General features: G+C 37.2%; 1 protein-coding gene across 1 annotated transcript in view; it reads right to left on the bottom strand.

The window, feature by feature from the left end:
* The window catches only part of EPHA6 (EPH receptor A6), a 1,024,550-nt gene that overhangs the window by 235,556 nt on the left and 768,323 nt on the right, over window positions 1–20,671 (bottom strand). The window contains exon 11 of the mRNA XM_055567870.1: window positions 5,198–5,383. Coding sequence (XP_055423845.1) covers window positions 5,198–5,383 — 186 coding nt within the window. The remainder of the gene's footprint in view (window positions 1–5,197; window positions 5,384–20,671) is intronic.

The raw sequence follows: 20,671 nt of genomic DNA, 5'->3' as shown, positions 1-20,671 counted from the left end.
GGCTTCAGAGACTTCCTAGAGGTCTTCAAACATCCAAGACATTTCCAACTTATCATTTCCAAATTGGAGTTCATTGTTTCCAAGCTTGCTTCAGTAATCCAAGTTCATTTTTCATTTGGATTACTATCAGTTCAGTTCAGTCGCTCAGTCATGTCCGATTCTTTGTGACCCCATGAATCGCAGCACGCCAGGCCTCCCTGTCCATCACCATCTCCCGAAGTTCACTCAAACTCACGTCCATCGAGTCGGTGATGCCATCCAGCCATCTCATCCTCTGTCGTCCCCTTCTCCTCCTGCCCCCAATCTTCGAGAATGTATTACTTGACAAGTAAAATGCAATTTTGGGAGCAGAGAAGCAGTTTTTGTGTATTTACTGTCTATTTGACTACTTTGAATCTACTCTCTGATTTAGCATCCATGTGGACCCATCAAAACTACTTGGAAGGAACCTACTCAGTCGGTAAAGAATCTGCACGCAGTGAAGGAGACTCAGGTTCGATCCCAGGGTTGGGAAGATCCCCTGGAGAAGGAAATTGCAAACCACTCCAGTATCCTTGCCTAGAGAATCCCATGGACAGAGGAGTCTGGCAGGCAACAGTCCATGGGGTTACAAGAGTCAGACACAACTTAGTGACTAAACCACCACCACAGTTTTCTGGAATGTTTAAAGATGGTGTGTGGAGGCCCAGTACTTTCTCTTATACCTTCTATGCTGTTCCAGAGTCTGTAGCAACATCCCATGATGAAATAAATTTATGTTTGGAAATCTGTTTGAGGTACTGATTGACTTCTATCATTCCTCACTGGATTTATGATTTAATTGAGATACAGTTTGTACATTTACATTTAGCTGTTACCTAAGCTGGGAGGTAGGTGCTTCATTCTCTCTCCTTTTGGTTTTCCATATCATCATGAATTCAAATGGAAGGCCCAGTCTTTTAAAGAGTGATTATTTAATCACAATTCTTATCTTTTTACAGAAGGGTAGAACTTGCTCTTTTGGATATATAGTTAATGACATTGGTGTATACATCACCTGTTATAAATTGTTATAATTTATAATAATAACTATTATTATCCATGGTACTAATAGCTATAAGTCTGTGCTCTAACCGATGGCTTCCATTTGCTTCTTGGAGAAAAAGTATGTGCTAAGCATATGATTTACCTGGATTAAACTCTTTTTATATTAGTTGCATTCTAGCAGGTTAAGAAATTGTAATGTATATCAAACAAATAGGTTCAACTCTTATCAGGCACACTTCTTTATGTAATACAGTTTTTAATCATTTAACTTTGAAGTATAAAGGTAGTTACATGTACAAGTATGAAACAGCAAAAGTGTTCCCAAGAACTTTATAATATGCATCCCTCAGTGATAAAACTTAATATAAGATAAAAATTATGCATATTAAGAATTTATAAAAGGATCTGATGAAGATTTTGATCTGTAATTTTACATTACTTTCAACTGAGAGTCTGTGCATTATTTCTCAGAACCCCAGGACACTACTAACATGACCATATAAACCTACAGTGCATCTTTATCTTTGTCAGTATTATCTTTTTAGCAATTGGTAGTCTTTAGGGAGCATTAATTGCTAGCTATCTCTTAGCCACTTAAGGGCAATCTTGGAACAATTATCATGTATTTATGGGAATGAGGCATTCATTTATTTATTGTCTTTCTCCTAAAAATCCCATAGCATTTGAGTCAAGAAGATAACAGTATAAACATGCCCACTTATCTCTGTGGCAATTATTCCTTTCTGCATCTCCACCATCCACCTCAGTATCACCACACTACCACAAACCCACACAGGGTCTCATGCTTACAAGTGAAAATTACAATGATTATTGCTATTCACAAGCCTATTGAATCTATCCTTTCTCAATTAGTCTTTCTTTTCTTTATCTTTTTTTTTTAATCTTTTTCTTGATATGAAATAAGGACCTTCACTTAGGAATCATACAAATTAGGCTATGTAAAGGTCACCGGTCTTAACTTGATACAAGATTGTTAGAGGTGTAAAGCAATCACTGGACTAATTGTTTGGATGTTTTTGTGAAATAAATTGATTATTTCAAACTAGCAGACAAGTGCCTTAGATTATCCTATTAAACCTATTCAGTTGATTTAGAATAAAAGATTCCTAATTCATAAAGCCAAATTATGTATAATATTATATTGGTAGATAATAAAACACATAGGAATACATGAATAATTCACAGAGTGTGATTTACCATAGGTAAAAAATAAATATCTGGTATTTAAATTTATTGTGGGCACTTATTTCCAGATATAAACACCCATAAATACTCATACGAGGACTTCAACAGCATACTTAAATTATTTTAGATGCTTTGCAAAGATTCATAACCAACTTCAAAATCATCTTTTTTCTTCTAGAGAGAGATAGAAAACAGAAGGAATAACTTGAAATGTTCATGCTAAATTAATGCAAGGAAGTCAGAAAACATAAAATAAATAATTAACATGTTGTTTCCTCTCTCTCTTTTAGATTAGTATTTTTGCTAGGTATTGTGGCATATCTGGATCTCTCCAAATTTGACAAAATAAGAGGTGATTTATTTCACTTACCAAAATATTTTCCCTATTTTTAAAGAGTACTGTGTTATTTTATTCAGGTTGTCATTAATGTAATGCTATTTAATTCAGATAAGACAAAGTGTAATAGTCTGACTTATTCCCTGTGATATAGCAAATAAAAAGCAAAGAAACAAAAAATGCCACAAGTCTGTAAGACAGACCTCAATTTGAATATCAGCCATGCCACTTACTATGATTTAGAGGTCTTCATGTGGGCTAATTAACCTGTCTGAGCTTCAAGGGGTATGCATGAGAGTTGCCATGAAAATGAAATGGTAAACTATATTACCAATAATGTGGTGGTTTAGTTGTTAAGTCCTGTTCCACTCTGGCGACCCCATGGACTGTAGCCTTCCAGGTTCCTCTGTCCATGGGATTTCCCAGGCAAGAATACTGGAGTGGGTTGCCATTGCCTTCTCCAGGGGATCAGCTACCATTTAATGTGGCTTACTGTGAGTTACATACTATCTAAATGCTTTATAGATTTAAAAATTAATCTTTTTAGCATTCCTGTTGGGTAGGAGCCATTTTGGTCCCATTTTACAGATGGAAGTAAACAATAGAGATGTTAAATCATCTACTTCAGTTCAGTTCAGTCGCTCAGTCGTGTCCAACTCTTTGTGACACCATGAATTGCAGCACACCAGGCCTCCCTGTCCATCACCAACTCCGAGATCACTCAAACTCACGTCCATAGAGTCGGTGATGTCATCCAGCCATCTCATCCTCTGTCGTCCCCTTCTCCTCCTGCCCCCAATCCCTCCCAGCATCAGTCTTTTCCAGTGAGTCAACTCTTCCGAGGAGGTGGCCAAAGTACCAGAGTTTCAGCTTTAGCATTAGTCCTTCCAATGAATATTCAGGAATGATTTCCTTTAGGATTGACTGGTTGGATCTCCAAGTCTAAGGGACTCTCAAGAGTCTTCTCCAATACCACAGTTCAAGGGACTCTCAAGAGTCTTCTGCAACACCACAGTTCAAAAGCATCAATTCTTTGGCACTCAGCTTTCTTCACAGTCCAACACTCACATCCATATACTATACAAATCTTCAGTGGCAGGAGTGGAATTCTAACTGGTGTTTGGTTTGGTTATATATTGCTGTGTAATAAACTATCCAAAATGAGCAAATTAAAACAGCCATTTTATTAACTCTCATGATTTTATGGGTTGACGGAACTAAACTGGGTGGTTCCTTTGCTCCACAAAATATCAATTGCAGCTGCAGCCACCTGGTGGTGGTAGTAGGGACTGTAATGTCTGAGTTGGTTTTCATAAACCTGCCATTCAGTATTGACTATCTGCTGGGAGCTCTTGTGACTAAAATGCCTCAGTACTCTTCTTTGCAGTATACTGCATGTGGCCCCTCCATATGGACTGGCTTTGCTTAGCACTTGAGACTGAGTCATGTGTCAGAGTGTTTCCAAAGGACAAGCTCCACCTTTCAGACATGTAAGATGCTTCCACTTACTTGCTCACACTTGTTAACGTACCACAGGCCAAGGCTAGTCACTTGAACAAGCCCAGAATCAATTTGGAAGAGAACAACACAAGGGCATGAATACTGGAAGGTTCTACTAAGGCCACTAAGCTTTTAGCCCACAGCAACAGTTGAAATCGAAAGCATTCTTTAGTGTCCTCCAAGCTACCATGGCTATCAGTAATCTGCTCTCCTTGGGTAGCATGTTAGCCAATGCCTGTGAGAAGGACTTTTGAGTTCCAGGCACAATTACATGTTTTTAGTAAGCTTTTACACTTTTATTCCTCCAAATATAACATGAAATTTCAATTTCATTTACATAGTTTTAAAAAAATTCAGTTTTATGAAAGAAAAATGCCTCTCAAAGATTTAAATAATTTTTATGAGCTTTTTATGCCATTCTGTATTGAGTTTTATATGTTATGACTCATTAGTGAATAAAATAAGGAAAAATATTAAGCTTTATATCTTGTCATCATTCAAATAAAAGTGAATATATTGCAATCTGTTTCTTGGAGTATATGATTAATTTGGGATTTTTAAGAAATTTTTTTTCCCAAAGGAATGGTTTTTGATCCTATTTCTGTAAAAACAGGATTTTTATTTCAGAAACTGTAATTCATTTCTTGATTTTGTATAAATTAAAATAATATAGTTCTAATGGCATTTATAAAGATGGGTTGCATAAAGAACTTTTTATTTAAAAGCTTTACTTTAGATAATGCATTCTACATTTGTATATGACATCTATTTCCAAATAGAACTAACTTAATGACCCCCACTATTTTAAATGCTTCTCCTATACTGAAATTTAGGCACTTTTAGAAGAAGTGAATTGCTTATAGAAATTAGAAAAACATATATAACCCTTTACCTTGATATATTACTTCAAGCTAAATTAGCAAATGCTTCACAGGTAATAAAAAGCATTTCAAAGCTGTTTGGCAACCAATGCAAACTCTGATATTGTCATAGCCTAATACCAAGACTCTGAGGGGTGATATCTGAACATGACATCTGAACTGAGTTATCCTTGTAATAGCTGTGATATTGCTATTAAACATTAAAAAAATAATTGAGAGAGATGTATAAAAGAAAATCAGTACTTACTTTTTGTGACAACACCTTCTAAGCGAATGATGTTTGGATGGTCAAACTGACCCATGATACTTGCTTCTCTTAAGAAATCTCTTCTTTGCCGATCCATGTGGCCACCTTTCAAAGTTTTGATGGCAACTGGGATCTCTCTTTTCCCTGGTGTTTTCAAACGCCCACTACAGACTTCTCCAAATTCACCTGAAAATATGAACAAAAGTAGTTCTTTCTTTCAACAGAATACTTATATTCCAGAAAAACCAAATTGCCACAAAGTACCATGTTCATGCTTTTTTAAAATAGTGACTCTCAAGTGTGCCATTTTTACATAAAGATCTCTTCTTTAAAAATTTAATTTGTAATGACATATGCCTGATCAGCATCATTTATAATGAATAATGGAATGCATTTTCATATGCTGTACCACAGGAAGTACCATTGATAGATAGCCCTGATCTGCTGAGAAATTATGACTAGCAGAATGTGTGATGCTAATGTAATTCTATAGAAAAGCAATCACTGCATAACATTTCCTGTTCCTGTTCTCAATACTGATATATGGGCCAAATGCCTGCTCTATTCAGGGAATCCTTCAGGCATATGTAGTTGATTTGATTCCACAAACCATATGTCTGGGCTTTACTGGTATTAGAAATCAATGCTAGGGTCAACTGGCATACATACATATTGAAAAGATTACACTGAACTCAACTATAATGAGTGACTATAGAGGCTAAATTGTACATCGCATGGTTTGAATATAAGTGCAGTAAGATCATCTATAGTTCAGCAATGGCTCCAATGGACAGATTAAAAAACAGACAAATATTTATCATGAATTTACTACAAATGTATCTAGTGCTAGAGTGCTGTGGGTTTCAAAGATGTATAAGAGTTGATGTCTGTTCTTTGCAGCTTATAATCTGTTAGGAGAATTTAGATGAAACACCGAATAATGAAACACTTGGGAACATAAGAACCAATGCTCGCAAATGCTGTATTATTTCAGTAAGAACAATAGGAGCTGGAAGACTTCTTCAAGGAGATGGAACTTTTGCTGGACCTTGACTGATTGGTAGGATTTGTATATTCAAGAAAAGCAGCAAAATTTCTGACAGGGGTATATGGAGAGAGGGAAATGAAGACAAAGATTCAAAGATCAGAAACAGTAAACAGTGATATGGATATAGGGCAGTAGGAGACAAGGCTGACTACAGGAGTTATTGTGGGAAGGGAGGTCAGAGGCTTTCTCGTGCAATGCAATAAATTCAATAAAGCTTGACATTCCAGACCATTTTTCTATGATCAATTCCCTGCATTAACATAAGAGTATGATGTTTGATCAATAGTTTATCTATCTATAACGTAAATATAAAACCTTCTGTAATTCTATAAATGTCCCTTCTCTATAAGGAAATGAAAAGATCAAAAGTAGTAATATATGTAACAGTGCTTATAAACTGTAAAGTACTGTTCATGTGCTTTAAGTTATATAAATTTTAAAGGTGAAAGAAAATGAAAGGAAAGGTAAAAGAAATGAAAATTAAAATATCTTCAGTTGGTTTATTAGCTAGCAGTTCTGGACAGGAGCTTATGCTATGTAAGTTTAAGTGTAGAGGATAAAATTTAATTTTTACAGCACCATAGATTTCAATTATCCATATTTTCTTTGGACCAATTCATTACAGTCAACTGAACATTGACTATTCATGAATATTAACTATCTTTTGGTATAGATGCTAAGATTTTTTTCTAAGTGAAAAACTGAAAAGGGAAAGCCAAAACTTTGCTTCCTAAATTCTGTGCAAGCATGTTCATTAGAAATAGAAAGCAGTCTAGCAAGAATTATATATATATATGATAAATAAATTAATAAACAAGCAAACAAAAAAACTGACTAGAATGTGGTCCCTAAATTCAGTGCAAGTGACATCAGATAAATCTTACATAATTTGACATTAAAACAAAAATAGTTTTTTTGTTTGTTTGTTTTTTTACTTAATGATGCTCTCAACGCATTGCAAGTTATATGTTCTTTATGTTCACTGGGGCTTCCCAAGTGGCGCCAGTGGTAAAGAATCCACCTGCTAATGCCAAAGACACAAGAGACATGGGTTCAGTCCCTCAATTTGGAAGATCCCCTGAAGAAGGAAATGGCAACCCACTGCAGTATTCTTAGCTGGAAATTCCAGTATTCTTAGGGAAATTCCATGGACAGAGGCGCCTGGCAGTCGCAAAGAGCTGGACATGACTGAGCGCATGTTCCCAGGAAAAAGAAGCCATAATTCCCAGTTTTGTTTGTAATAATGTTTTTAATTTTTTAAAGATTTTCTCTTGGACACAAAAAATTTGTTACTGATAGAAAATTTCTACACTTTTCTATTCAGGCTATGAACTTTGAGAGTAAAGATAATGTGTTTAAATTAATGTCTGATATATCCAGGTCTACTAAAATACTTGAAATTTCTCCTCAGATCACTCTGGTTTGTTTTAATGAATATGAAGAACAAACAAATATGGTTTTCTTCTTCCTTTTATTTTGGTTAATAAAGCTGTTAGTATATATAAACATTCAACAATATTTTAATACCTCTCACCTGCCATGAGCCCAGACTGCAAGTGATTTTCTGTTAACATTTCATAGTAATTCAAATAAACTTTTGCATATACTGAAATGAATAGCAAGCTCTGTTGGTATTTTATCAAGACAGGCAGAGTGGCAATATTCTTTGGTCTTCTGTTGTCTGAAATTCAAATATCTTATTAACACCAAGCAGGTGTTTTCTTCACATCAAGCTTCGCGTGATCAAGCTGTTATCACACTTATTTCAGTGACACTAAATATGGCTGCCTCAATTAAAGAGCTGAGACTCCTAATGCATTCTTTAGGCAAAGCCCCAAAAATTCAGTCATAGAATGTAATAAAAACATTATCTGTGGTAGGCCTGGATGAATCGGACAAATCAGTCAAAGAGGAAAAAATATTGTAAATTAAAAACGTATTTTAAGATATTGCCAAAAACTAATCCATTCTATGATTTCTCTTAAAGCAAGAGTAGAGGCCCTATATATTATCACAGGTAAGATGATTCACTCCTTAATAAGATCTGTGAACTTTTATATATACTGGTTAGTTCATAATTAACAGATAAATTATAGAAATATGTTGTTAAATACTTTTTTTTTCTTTTACCAATATAATGTCACCATCATTATCACACAGCTAGCACTTATGAAATGCTTATCATGAGTGAGCCAGTATAAAAACTTAAAATATATTTTAATTTTGACAACAAACCTTTGAGGTGGGTACCATTATTATCTTCACATTATAGAAGAAACTGAGGCATATGAGCTAAGTAACTTGTTCATGGTAATATAACTATAAACTGGTAGAGCTGTAATTTGAACCCAGGAAATCTGGCTTCAGAGTGCATGGTTATAATTAACATTCTCTGCTGTTTGGCATATTTATCATGGTAAATAGATTTTGTGTTGGTATGCTAAATTTGCATTTGGTAATAATGATGTCTTCAAACTCACTATTAAATAGTGTTTAAACACATCAACTGGATATGCACAGATAGATGGAATGATAAAACCATATTATTAGGAATTCTTCACTATAAAATGGAAGTAGAGACCTCACTTAAACACTCTGCATATTAGAAGTACTGTAAAAATCACTACAGTCTATCTAGTTTCAAGAGAGTAAAGAAAAATATATCTAGGATAATTGATCTGCCACTGACAGCCCATGCACTTGCTAACAATCCCATCTATTTCCCTGGATGGTGGTAAAACCTTTCTGGACAAGCAATTTTATTGTATGATATATAGGGTCAAACTAAATTATCAACTATCAATTGGATTTTCCACATAAAGCCTAGATGGTCTAACTAAAACTGTGGAGGAGGGTAGAGGCAACAAGGGACAATATGTCTTGGAGAACCGTCATATCACCATCCCCTGGAGACTTTCTGAGATTTTACGCCCCCTGTTTTGAGATTCTGGAACTCCCTTACCTCCAACTCCTTGAGAATCACTGGAGCAAAGAGTCACACTTCTGATGTACTTTTTTCAAACATTACCTCTCAGGTATAATGAGATGTTTCTTCACACTTGCTGTTTCCCTCTGACAGGAATGCCTTCCACAAGTTGTCCCCCTTTTCCCCTTGTCTCCATTCTCCTCAGTTCTTCTCTATGTGATGGCTACATATAAGCAGTAAATGCCAAGCTTTCCCCTCCTCAGAAAATGTTTTCTGATTAACTCATCTGATTTAATTTCCCAAATATCGTGCATGCATGCTCAGTTGCATCCTACGCTTTGTGACCTCATGGACTGTAGCCCACCAGGTTCCTCTGTTCATGGCATTTTTCAGGCAAGAATACTGGACTGAGTTGTTATTTCCTCCTCCAGGGGATCTTCCCAACCCGTGTCAGGTCCCTCCAAATAAGAAAAAAAAAAAAAAAGCAGCTCTGATAAGAAGCCAGCCTCACTCTCAGAGCTGGGCTGTTATTCTCCTATCAGACATCCTTCCAACCTCATCAAGGTTACTCTGAGACACAATATAATGAGACTGAGCAAGGCATCATTTTGTCTAAGCACAGAAAAAAACACAAGGTCATATTGCCCAAAATACTAAACATCTCCTACTCTCATGGCTAAAATGAGTGATTGCTACTCATTCTAATTCTACTAATTATTCAGCTACTAATTCTCTACCAATTATTCAGTTGGCCAAAAAGTTTCCACAGGTTTTTCACTACATATTATGAAAAAACCCAAATGAACTTTTGAAAAAATATGTATTCAGTTCAGTTCAGTTGCTCAGTCGTGTCTGACTCTTTGCAACCCCATGGACTGCAGCATGCCAGTCCTCTTTGTCCATCACCAACTCCTGGAGTTTACTCAAACTCATGTCCATTGAGTTGGTGATGCTATCCAACCATCTTATCCTCTATTGTCCCCTTCTCCTCCCACCTTCAATCTGTCCCAGCATCAGGGTCTTTTTATATGAGTCAGTTCTTTACATCAGGTGACCAAAGTATTGGAGTTTCAGCTTCAGCATCAGTCCTTCCAATGAATATTCAGGACTACCTTTCAGATGAACTTGTTGGATCTCCTTGCAGTCCAAGGGACTCTCAAGAGTCCTCTCCAACACCACAGTTCAAAAGCATCAACTCTTCAGCTGTATTAGGTTGGTAGTAATTGCAGTTTTGCACTGCTCAAATTTGTCGTTTGATATTGGAATACATTCTTAAATAAATATGGCTATGTTATACATCATTTTAATGCATATTTCTTGCTTTATGTTTCTTGCTAATGACTTATTATCTGTTGTTTATTTTATATGTATTTTAGACTATGGAAACGATGTTAGACAAAAAGCAAAGTCGAGCGATTTCTTTCTTTTTTTTTTTTTAGTCCAAAATGGGTCATAAAAGAAGCAGAGACAACTGGCAACATCAGCAATGCATTTGGCCCAGGAACTGCTACCGAATGTACAGTGCAGTGCTTGTTCAAGAAGTTTTGCCAGTCCAGGTTCGATGCATGATACTGGATGCTTGGGGCTAGTGCACTGGGACGACCCAGAGGGATGGTATGGGGAGGGAGGAGGAAGGAGGGTTCAGGATGGGGAACACATGTATACCTGTGGTGGATTCATTTTGATATTTGGCAAAACTAATACAATTATGTAAAGTTTAAAAATAAAATAAAATTAAAAATCAAATTGGAATAAAAAAAATTAAAAAAAAAAAAATAAGTTTTGCAAAGGAGATGGGAGCCTTGAAGATGAGGAGCATAGTGGCCAGCCATTGAAAGGTGACAAAGTAATTTCAGTTCCAGACTCTGAATTTGAAATCATCTTAACTAGGCCCAGACACATCTTTATTAATCAAAATAGGAATCATTACAATCAACACAATTTTGCCAATGAAAAATAAGTTCGTTTGTTCTTATAGCATAAAAATCCATGCTTCAGGATTCAGTGAACTATTGGAAAGCATTTTCTGCCTCCTGCTGGTTGTGGAAGCATTTTCCCTGAAAAAAGTTGTCAAGTGCTTATAAAAGTGGTATTCGGTTGGTGAGAGGTCAAGTGAATATGGTGGTTGAGGCAAAACTTTGTAGTCCAATTCATTCAACTTTTGAAGCATTGGTTGTGCTTCCACAACCCAACCAGTGGGAGGAAGAAAGTGCTTTTCATGGTTCCTATTTTGGCTAATAAAGATGTGTCTGGGCCTAGTTAAGATGATTTCAAATTCAGGGTCTGAAAGTGAAATTACTTTTGCACCAACCAAATACTTCTGCTTCACTGGTTACATTAAAACCTTTGACTGCGTGGATCACAACAAACTGTGGAAAATTCTTAAAGAGATGGGAATACCAGATCACCTTACCTGCCTCCTGCAAAACCTGTACGCAGGCCAAGAAGCAACAGTTAGAACCAGACATGGAAAAATGAACTGGTTCAAAATTGGGAAAGGAGTATATCAAGGCTATATGTTGTCACTCTAATTATTTAACTTATATGTAGAGTACATCATGCAAAATGCCAGGCTGGGTGACTCACAAACAAATCAAGATTGCTGGGAGAGATACCAACAACCTCAGATATACAGATGATACCACTCTAATGGCAGAAAATGAAAAGGAACTAAAGAACCTCTTGCTGAAAAGAGGAGAGTGAAAAAGATGGCTTAAAACTCAATATACAGAAAATTAAGATCATGGATCCAGTTCCATCACTTCATGGCAAATAGATGGGGAAAAAGTAGAAGCAGTGACAGATTTTATTTCTTTGGGCTCCAAAATCACTGCAGACGGTGACTGCAGCCATGAAATTAAAAGATGTTTACTCCTTGGAAGTAAAGCTAGACAGCTTATTAAAAAAGCAGAGGCATCACTTTGCCAACACAGTCAAAGCTATGGTTTTTCCAGTAGTCTGTACAGATGTGAGGTGGACCTCAAAGAAAGCCGAGTGTTGAAGAGTTAATGCTTTCAAATTGTGGTGCTGGAGAAGACCCTTGAGAGTCCCTTGGACAGCAAGGAGATCAAATCACTCAATCCTAAAGGAAATCAATCCTGAATATTCATTGGAAGGACTGAAGCTGAAGCTCCAATACTTTGGCCACCTCATGGGAAGAGCCGACTCACTGGAAAAGACCCTGATGTTAAAAAAGATTGAGGGCAGGAGGAGAAGCGGGCAGTAGACGTTGGGATGGTTGGATGGCATCACCAACTCAATGGACATGAGTTTGAGCAAACTCTGGGAGATAGTAAAGGACAGGGAAGCCTGGTGTGCTACAGTCAATGGGGCTAAAAAGAGTTGGACATAACTTAGTGACTGAAGAACAATATAACCTTTTTCTTGTTCTCATCTCCCCTCCCTGTAGATAAGATTCACTTACATACTATAATATGTCTTGAAATTATGTGCTATCTAACACCTTGGGAAATAGGTAGGGCCTCAAATGGCTTTACCACAAGTTTTCCTTCTCATTGTGCTCCCACAGATAGGGTCAAGCAACCTGCTTTATCAAACACTTCAGATGCAGTTCCTCCTCACCTCTGAGTGGCGTGCTTTACACTTATGCCAACCTGTGGAATGATTCGAGCAAGCCAATCACATCCTCCTGAGGATATTGGAGGGTCCCCTACCCTCTTGTCACTATAAAGCCAAACTCCTACACCCCTAGTTGTCCACTGGGTTCCCAAGTGTAACCCCTGTCCATGTGGCTCTATGCGGCATGTGCTGTCCCCCCTTCCCAGACTGTGAGTATATGGAATGAATAAGTGTCTGTTGATCTTACCTATTCAGTGTAAGACATAGTGTTTTTTGACATCTCAGGGTGAACAGGAGGCAAGGAGCACAGATATTTAATTGCAGACTTGTCACTTTCTGATAGCATTTAATCTAGAGTGAACTCCTGATTCTTTAGACTCTCTCCCAAATCACCCAACCAAAGCCCAGTTGCTCTAATAGGTTCTAACACCTTAATGACACACACTATAGTTCCACATGGTGTGTGTTCTCCATTGCTGAAATGAACAATAAATACAGCTTTTCCAACTAGAGTGTGTTCCTGGGGTCTTTGACTTGAGAGTATTAGTGTAACATATTTACTGTATAGCACTTTTGACAATGTGGAATTATCTTTGAAATTAATTTTTAATTAGTTTACTCATCTACTAACTATCTCTCCATTTGTACACCTCCCCTTAACCCCATTCTGTCAACTGTAATCTAAGTCATGATGGCACGGCCTTAATTGTCTCTATTTCCGATTGTACTCTCAGTGCTTAGTACATAATAAGCACTTATTTAGTACTTGCTGCATGAATGAAATGAATGAATGAAGGGAACCTATAACTCTAGATTTAAAGTTAGGATATCTTAGAGATAGTAAAAATGTCCCAGTATGTTAACTTTTAAAATATGCATGTGTTTTTTGCTTTTCTTTCATTGTGTATAGCTAAGAGATACTTCAATACCTTCTGTATTCAGGTTCTTTTTTTTTTTTTTTCTTTAACTTATCTGCAAACAATCCAGTTTCATTTCTGAGTATAAAGGCAACAGGAAGAATATTTTGAAGTGTCATACAAAGAGTTAAAAAAGAAGAGGTGTAGAGGAAAAACATAAAACAAATTTTTAATTCAGTTCTAGAGGGATTTATTAGTCTCTTGAGGTCTTAAGGTAAATTCCATGATTATTGATGTCATCAGCAGGGTCACCTATCCAATTGTACTCACTGTCTGTCATTCAAAGATGAAATATCATAATCCTTATGACTAATTCTGTCTGATTTCTTCCTGATACATAGCACACCTTCTACATATGAAAGAGAACAACATCATTAAAAAAAAATAATCTCACACCAGTTGAAATGATATTTGAATGTTTCTGATTCAACTTCATAGGAAGGTTCAACACAAAGCAAGATTCCTTGTGTCTTAACAATGCTTGTCAACAGTAAGAGTCGACTGAGACACGAAGAGGACAAGCTCTTACAAGTCAGGGCTTCTATTTCTGGCCTCACCACTAATTTGTTTTGTGGCATTAGAGGAAGTCATATTACTTTTTCCTGCTTTAGTATCATTGTGGATAGGTTAAATATCTACCACCTATCTACTCCTTGAGAGATAAAGATAAAGTGCAAATTTTTGCAAAGGTTTTTGAGTCTAAGAAAAGTTCTATGTAACCATTGAGTCTTCTAAAGTTACACTGATACCATAGAGGACATGTTAAATATGTCACTGTAAGCATCCTTCACTATTGGGTTCTTAAAGCCTAGGCCAGGGAGCAAGATTTCTGCAAGACAGGAGAATGGCCTCCTTATCAAACAATGGGTAAGGATTTCTTTAGTGAATAAGTTCAGCAACACATTAACCATTTTTTCTCACACACATTCCAAACACCAGATAGCCTCTTTTTCTTTTTGAGCAAGTTTTTTTATTCTTTTCTGCTAAAGCACATTCATGAATAAGAATCTGTCCTCAAGAAGGTTAAAGTTTTTTCTACTTCTGACATCTTGAAGTCCAGTATATTACTTACTTATTGAATATTCTTATTCATATATTTTGACTTTTCAAACTCTCTGATACTTTACTCCTAGAACACTTTTTTAATCCAGTATATCAGCTCCTACCACAGGCATCTCATACCACCTGCTTTCTTCCCTCAAGGCAGATTGAAAGAGCTCCTCTTTAGGCTAAAAAATATTTGCATTTCAAAACTCTGCCGGATGTTGTATCAAAATTGATTCTCTAAGCTGTCATTAGAAGAACCATTTTAGAAATAAAATCTAATTTAAAAAATCCTTGTGACCCAAAGAAAGTTACTCAATGTACTCGAGTTTCAGTTGCCTTATCTATAAAACACGACTGACTGATTTCCAGAATTACAAGACATAAACGTACCCTACAACTTGCCTTTGGAAGCTCCTACTGTTACTACATATTTCTACTAGCCCTGAGGCCAATCCTTCTCTGCAAATGAACCCTAGGACCAATTCAACCATCTGCCATCTCCTCCCATAATCAGGCTGCTGAGCAGTCTGCCTTGGATATTCAACCAGTGAAGTTGCTTAGTCGTGTCCGACTCTTTGTGACCCCATGGACGATAGCCCACCAGGCTCCTTCATCCATGGAATTTTCCAGGCAAGAGTACTGGAGTGGGGTGCCATTTTCTTCTCCAGGGGATCTTCCCAATCCAGGGATTGAACCCAGGTCTCCTGCATTGCAGGCAGACGCTTTACCATCTGAGCTACCAGGGAAGCCTTGGATATTAGGTTACTAGAAATGCATGGTTATTTTCTCAGCTATATTCACTTTTCAGTGTATGCATTATCTCAGGGTGATATCTTTCACCAGCTACTGCCAAATCTATACTTGTAGCTTAGACTTTTCTCTTGAACTACAGATGTGCAGATACCATTTCTTGGTGGCTCAGTGGTAAAGAATCTGTCTGCAGTGCAGGAGCCATTGGAGACATGGGTTTGATCCCTGGGTCAGGAAGATCCATGGAGAAGGGTGCAGCAACCCACTCCAGTATTCTTGGCTGGAGAATCCCATGGACAGAGGAGCCTGGCAGGCTGCAGACTATAGAGTCGCAATGAGTCGGACATGACTGAAGCGACTTAGCACACTTGCAGAGGTCTCCTAAGGGTAACCTTATCATTATCTCCTCTAGTAGTGAGTTTGGGCTACTATTAAATATATAGCACAAATTACATAGATTAAACAACAGAAATTGATTTTCTCACAGTTCTGAAGGCTTGGAAATCCAAAATCATGGTACCAGAGGATTGGGTTCCTGACGAGAGTTGTCTTCTTGGCTTGTAGACAGCCACCTTCTCACTGTGTCCTCATGTCCTTCCCTTGGTGATGCTGAGGAGGGAGAAGAGACCTCTCTTCCTCTTCCTTTAAAGCCACCAGTCCTATCAGATTAGGACCCCATCTTTATGGTCTCGTTTAACTTTAATCAAAACCTAGAAGCCTTGTTTCTAAATATAGTCACATTGAGGGAATAGGCCTTTAACACAAATTTTCTTGGTTGGGGTGATACAATTCATCCAAAATATCTCTTAAAACCTTCTTTCCTGTCTTCATCCCTTAATTCATTTAGCAGTTTTAAAGATGTTCACATTTCAATCCAAAGAATTTGTGACTATGTCACCTGATACAGCAAAAGGGAATAAGATGTGATTATCCTGGATAATTAGCTGGGGTCCAATGTAATCATAAAAGTTCTTATCAAAGGGAGGCAAGAGGGAGTGTCAGAGAAGATGCTATGATGAAAACAGAAGTAAGAGAAGTCAGATAGAGATTTGAAGATGCTGTGTTGCTTTCAAGATGAGAAGAGATCATGAGCCAAGGAGAGCGAGAGATCTTTAGAAGCTGGAAAAGTCAAGGAAGCAGATTCTTCCCTGATGTGACCAGCATTAATCAATATTGTCAACTCACTGAGTTTAACCTGTTGAGATAGATTTTGGACTTCTGACCTCCAGAGCTATTAAACAATTAATTTGTGTTTTATTAAGCCATTAATTTGTGATAATACATGGAAAACTTATATGCAGAGTACATCATGAGAAATTCTGGGATGGATGAAGCACAAGCTGGAATCAGGATTGCTGGGAGAAATATCAATAACCTCAGATATGCAGATGATACCACCCTTATGGCAGAAAGTGAAGTAAAACTAAAGAGCCTCTTGATGAAAGTGAAAGAGAAGAGTGAAAAAGTTGGCTTAAGCTCAACATTCAGAAAACTAAGATCATGGCATCCGGTCCCATCACTTCATGGTAAATAGATGAGGAAACAGTGGAAACAGTGTCAGACTTTATTTTGGGGGGCTCCAAAATCACTGTAGATGGTGACTTCAGTCATGAAATTAAAAGACACTTACTCCTTGGAAGGAAAGTTATGAAAAACCTAGACAGCATATTAAAAAGCAAACAGAGACATTACTTTGCCAACAAAGGTCCGTCTAGTCAAGGCTATGATTTTTCCAGTAGTCATGTATGGATGCGAGAGTTGGACTATAAAGAAAGCTGAGCACTGAAGAATTGAAGGTTTTGAATTGTGGTGTTGGAGAAGACTCTTGAGAGTCCCTTGGACTGCAAGGAGATCCAACCAATTCATCCTAAAGGAGATCAGTCCTGAGTGTTCATTGCAGGGACTGATGCTGAAGCTGAAACTCCAATACTTTGGCCACCTGATGAGAAGAGCTCACTTATTTGAAAAGACCCTGATGCTGGGAAAATTTGAAAGCAGGAGGAGAAGGGGATAACAGAGGATGAGATGGTTGGATGGCATCACTGACTCAATGGACATGAGTTTGAGTAAACTCCAGGAGTTGGTGATGAACAGGGAGGCCTGGTGTGCTGCAGTTCATTGGGTCACAAAGAGTCAGACACGACTGAATGACTGAACTGAAGTGAACCAAACTGAATACATGGATGGCTTTTAGCATAGAGTGAGTTCTCAAACATTAGTTTCCAGTTTAGGCTAGATAATATCCTGCTTTTAACCATGACTTTTTATTACTCTCCAATGCTCTCTTTTTATATTCTTTTATTAACAACACTTCTTTCATTAGCTGTAAGTTTCTCTTAATTCATTTCTCCACTACACTGTGAAAATTTTGAATACGAGGATTTTGTCTTCATTTTAATCCCCAGTGTCCATCACTGTGAACAACATGTGCCTAACATTTACTGAATGTACAAGTGGATGGACATCTGCAGGAAAGACACCTTCACAGTATTGAAATCTTTATGTCAAAGTACGCACTAAACATTTTCAAGTGTTACCTGAGCAGGCAACCATGAGATCGTATCATTTCCACCAGTACATGTGAATTCCTGCACTAGCAGAAATAAGACATTTTGGAATTTAGTCAGGCAATAAACATGATCAGTATTCACAGTGGAGCCCTTGTGTTTAGACAAGCATGACTAAGAGAAGTTAGTGGACTGTCAGCTGTAGTGGTCAAAATGTTTTCAAAAATGAGAGAAAAAACAGCTTTACAAAAATACAGAGATGATTATTTTGTTACAAAAGCCAATGAGAGTACTGAGTTACTATTTTAAAAGATATTACAAAATTCTTTAACAGCAATAAAGACTTTGAACAGCTATATTAAATATATAACAAAGGTGTATAGTAAAACTATAATATTAGTTCATTTTATCTTAAACAGAAGAAAATATACATAAATAATAACCATTACCTTTGCAAATTAAACCATGATTCAGAATTGTAGACATTTTAATGTGATTATTCTCAAGGGATAATAACAGGCACATGTTCTAATAAAGTAAACATTAAAAAGGTTTTTTTTTAATATTAAAGTGTTATTTTCACCAATGCAAACATTATTTTAGGCAAACATTTATTCAGTATCATCTTTCAGAAGATTTCCTGTTTTATCTTTTAAAAAAATTACGGTTTATTATTTTATTTATTCAAGAGATATTTTCACTGAGTTCTAGATGGCAATGTATACCACTATTATATGTACCTCTAGTAAGGAAATGTTCAAACTACCACACAATTGCACTTATCTCACATGCTAGCAAAGTAATGCTAAATATTCTCCAAGCCAAGTTTCAACACTATGTGAACTGAGAACTCCCAGATGTTCAACCTGTATTTAGAAAAGGCAGAGGAACCAGAGATCAAACTGCCAAATCCGTTGGATCATCAGAAAATCAAGAGAGTTCCAGAAAAACATCTACTTCTGCTTTATTGACAAGGCCAAAACCTTTGACTGTGTGGATCACAACAAACTGTGAAAAATTCTTCAGGAGATGGGAATACCAGACCACCTTACCTGCCTCCAATTGTCACCCTCCTAATTTAACTTATATGCAGAGTACATAATGCAAAATGCTAGGATGGATGAAGCACAAGCTGGAATCAAGATTGCCTGGAGAAATATCAATAACCTCAGATATGCAGATGACACCACCCTTATGGCAGAAAGTGAGAAGGAACAGAAGAACCCCTTGAAGAAAGTAAAAGAGGAGATGAAAAAGCTGGCTCACAACTCAACATTCAAAAAACAAAGATCATGGCACCTGGTCCCATCACTTCATGGCAAATAGAACAATGAAAAGAGTGAAAGACTTTGCTTTCCTGGGCTCTAAAATCACTGCAGATGGTGATTGCAGCCATGAAATTAAAAGACACTTGCTCCTTGCTCCTTGGAAGAAAAGCTATGATAAACCTAGACAGCATATTAAAAAGCAGAGACATTACTTTGCTGACAAAGGTCCGTCTAGTCAAAGCCATGGTTTGTCCAGTAGTCATGTATGGATGTGAGAGTTGAACCATAAAGTAAGCGGAAAGTGAACAAATTGATGCCTTTGAATTGTGGTGTTGGAGAAGACTCTTGAGAGTCCCTTGGACAGCAAAGAGATCAAACCATTCAATCCTAAAGGAAATCAGTCCAGAATATTCATTGGAATGACTAATGCTGAAGCTGAAGCTCCAATATTTGGCTGTTTGATGTGAAGAACTGACTCATTTGAAAAGACCCTGATGCTGGGAAAGACTGAAGGAAGGAGGAGAAGGGGCAGGAGAGGATGAGATGGTTGGATGGCATCAGTGACTTAATGGACATGAGTTTGAGCAAGCTCTGGGAGTTGGTGATAGACAGAGAAGCCTGGTGTGCTCCAGCCCATGGGGTAGCAAACAGTCAGACATGACTGAGTGACTGAATTAAGTGAGGAAGGACATGCTATTGTCAATTAAACTAAGAAAGGTGTCAATTAAAGGATGCTACCTAAATTCACTGATATTAACATGAGAGTGTTTACAAGAGTAAAATATGAAAGAAGAGAAGAAATCACCCTCAGGCCAAATAGCTTGAATGCAGTATCATTTTGGTGTATATACTTCTAATCTATATTCAAAGCATAAAGCTTACAGTATTTTTCTTAAACTTGTACTAATACTCTAATATATACTTTTTTATGTATATAATTAGAGCCTCTTGATGAAAGTGAAAGAGGAGAGTGAAAACGTTGGCTTAAAGCTCAACATTCAGAAAACTAAGATCATGGTATCCGGTCCCATCACTTCACGGCAAATGGATGGGGAAATGGTGGAAACAGTGGCTGACTTTATTTTTCTGGGCTCCAAAATCACTGCGGATGGTGATTGCAGCCATGAAATTAAAAGACGCTTGCTCCTTGGAAGGAAAGTTATGATCAACCTAGACAGCATATTAAAAAGTAGAGATGTTACTTTGCCAACAAAGGTCCATCTGGTCAAGGCTATGGTTTTTCCAGTGGTCATGTATGGATGTGAGAGTTGGACTATTAGGAAAGCTGAGTGCTGAAGAATTGATGCTTTTGAACTGTGGTACTGGAGAAGACTCTTGAGAGTCCCTTGGGCTGCAAGGAGATCCAACCAATCCATCCTAAAGGAGATCAGTCCTGGGTGTTCATTGGAGGGACTGATGTTGAAGCTGAAAC

This window comes from Bubalus kerabau, chromosome 2 (assembly GCF_029407905.1).
Source record: "Bubalus kerabau isolate K-KA32 ecotype Philippines breed swamp buffalo chromosome 2, PCC_UOA_SB_1v2, whole genome shotgun sequence".
NCBI classification, from domain to species: domain Eukaryota; kingdom Metazoa; phylum Chordata; class Mammalia; order Artiodactyla; family Bovidae; genus Bubalus; species Bubalus kerabau.
Note: the sequence above shows the minus strand (reverse complement) of the source record. Positions and strands in the feature narration are given on the sequence as shown.